The sequence below is a fragment of the Monodelphis domestica genome, chromosome X (assembly GCF_027887165.1).
Source record: "Monodelphis domestica isolate mMonDom1 chromosome X, mMonDom1.pri, whole genome shotgun sequence".
Lineage (NCBI taxonomy): Eukaryota > Metazoa > Chordata > Mammalia > Didelphimorphia > Didelphidae > Monodelphis > Monodelphis domestica.
Window position 1 is genome coordinate 68,643,340 of NC_077235.1, and position 2,585 is coordinate 68,645,924.

The window sequence follows — 2,585 nt, forward strand, 5'->3', positions numbered from 1 at the left end:
CTCTGACCCAGTTTCTACTCACAATTTCCACTCACAAGGTAGAGTATCCTCAAAAGCAAAATTTGACAATAAGATCAAACATAGTTACAGATTCAAGTAAGAATATGTCCATAGTCGTGCTAGACTATCATTTTCTAAAAACTATTTAATGTCTCTTTAACCAAACCCACAAAGAAGTCTACTTTTTTACCTAATCAAGAAGCTCTTATATTTAATTGTTTTTAGTCTGGTCCTGAACCATACCAAATTTCAAGGAAGAATCCTTCTTGGTTAGCTGGGTCTCCTCCCTTTAAAAACTGGGGAGGCTTTTGAGGAGAATGATGGAAAATGACTTAAGTGCAGGGCATTATTTCAAACGTATTTTCCAGTTAGGTCCATGACAACCACCTCCCATCAAACTGTGATAGAAAAGACCTAGGTTTCTCAATCAAAGATTAACAGCAATGCCCAAAAGGCCACCAGCCCTGCTTCTTCTCTGGCCATCAAAGTCCTCATCAAGGGGCTTTGCAGATGCCGCCACCGAGAGTTCTTGTCTTCGTTTGGTCCGCCGGACACTGAGCCCCACCACCTTTGCCTCCGTCGTTGCGCCCATCCCAGCCATCTGTAGCCATGGCCAACCCGAACGTGTACTTCGACATCTGTGTCGAAAACAAGCCCCTAGGCCAGGTTACTTTCGAGCTCCTTGCAGACAAAGTTCCAAAGACAGCAGAAAACTTCCTGGCTCTGAGCACTGGAGAGAAGGGATTTGGTTACAAGGGATACTGCTTTCACAGAATCATTCCTGGGTTTATGTGCCAGGGTGGTGACTTTACTCGCCATAATGGCACTGGTGGCAAGTCCATCTATGGGGAGAAATTTGCTGATGAGAACTTCATCCTGAAGCATACTGGCCCTGGCATCTTGTCCATGGCAAATGCTGGACCCAACACAAATGGCTCCCAGTTTTTCATCTGTACTGCTAAGACTGACTGGTTGGATGGCAAGCATGTGGTCTTTGGCCAAGTGAAAGAAGGCATGAACATTGTGGAAGCTATGGAGCGTTTTGGTTCTCGGGATGGCAAGACCAGCAAGAAGATCACCATTGCTGACTGTGGACAAATCTAATAAGTTTTTTTGTTTTGTTTTTTGTCTTAACCACCAAACCATTCCTCTGTAGCTGGAGAGAGCACCCTTGATTTACACCTGCTCTTAAACCCTGTAATCCTTGTGCTCTCACTTGCTGCAATTCTCTTTGGATTTCATTTCCCTTTTCCTTCCACAAGTCTGGCTAGACAACAGAGTTAAGTTTATGATTATGAAATAAAAACTAAACTACACCTGGAAAAAAAGTCCTCATCAAGGGAAGCAACCTTTGTGACCAAAGAGCCTTCCATCAAGAAACCAGCAACACCAAGTGCCGATCAACTATCAATGGTTGTCAGGTAGGCCTCAGGTCCCCACGAACAGTAGTATCCTAGAGAAAGCAATATTTGTACATATTCAACTTGACAACTTTGTCTGTAGATGCTATAAACACCATGTTCTAAGCAACCATAACTTCTGAAGACCAAGAAACGAAAGTTCTTGTCCCCAAAGTCATTAGCACTGTTAAATAGGTCAACATCAGAAACTGATATGGGTTTATTCATGGAAATTGCATTAAAGAGGAGTCTTTACCATTACCATTTGCTTTGCCACTGAACCTTAAGGATCATGGGACTTTTCTATTGGACTTAAAGCTGAAACCTTTCCTAGATGTTGTCTTCCATTAACAAGAGCTCCTTAAAATCAGATATGGTCATTCTTTTCCATTTAAATTTCCAATCTGTCTAATAAATACTTTCATTCATTAGAACAGAGAATGTGGGAGCCAGGAGGGATGCTAGTGTTCAAGGAACAGAATGCTTTGTGGGTAAAGGCTTTGGCTGCAAGGAGCTGAATTAGCAAGATACCGAAGCCTCTTGTATACTGTCAGCTCAGAAGCTTAATAAAAAATCTAAAGTTCTGAGCAAATGGTCTTGGGTTCCATTTGGGGCATTCCTTCCTCATGTAGTCTATATGGCAAACACTCATTCTGGAGACAAAATCAAGTCAGTGAACATTTAATCACCATTTCTTAAATGTCTACTATGTACCAGACTGGATCCAAAGACAAACAGCATATAAAGAGAGCTTAGATAGACAAGAGACTTCTGAGAGCGTAGTTACCACTTAATCAGGCAGCAGTGTAACAAGGGGAAAGAATGGAGAGGGCACAACTCACTATGTCCCAAAGAGCAGCCAACAAGTACATCTAGGCAAACAGTAAATTCCATGCAGGCAGGTCACTCCTTCAGTGTGTCAATCAGCCAGACATGGCTCCCACTTATCATAATTATATTTAGCTCAGGGTAACAACGCTTTTCTTTGGCAACCACTCACATTTGGTGGGCATCTGACCCTCTCCTCCTTTTCCCCACCATCTTCAGGCTGGGCGATCCAGGATCTCAGCCGTTGGCCTCAGAAAAGCTGCTTAGTGGGGCATAAAGGATCTCTGCCACAGGCACAGGGCATTGTGGGTATGGAAATAAAAAGTATCTGCTCTCTTAAGACAAAGGGAACTTAAT

At 42.9% G+C, this 2,585-nt stretch overlaps 1 protein-coding gene across 1 annotated transcript; it reads left to right on the forward strand.

The window, feature by feature from the left end:
• The first annotated feature begins 503 nt into the window (after positions 1-503).
• LOC100011811 (peptidyl-prolyl cis-trans isomerase A-like) lies at positions 504-1,316 on the forward strand. Its single transcript, XM_056809474.1, has one exon. The coding sequence runs from the start codon at positions 610-612 to the stop codon at positions 1,102-1,104; it is 495 nt and encodes a 164-aa protein (XP_056665452.1). The 5' UTR covers positions 504-609; the 3' UTR covers positions 1,105-1,316.
• The last annotated feature ends 1,269 nt before the right edge of the window (positions 1,317-2,585 follow it).

Excerpts from the sequence above, each read along its gene's own strand:
- LOC100011811 (XM_056809474.1), top strand. The coding sequence starts at position 610 with ATGGCCAACCCGAACGTGTACTTCGACATCTGTGTCGAAAACAAGCCC.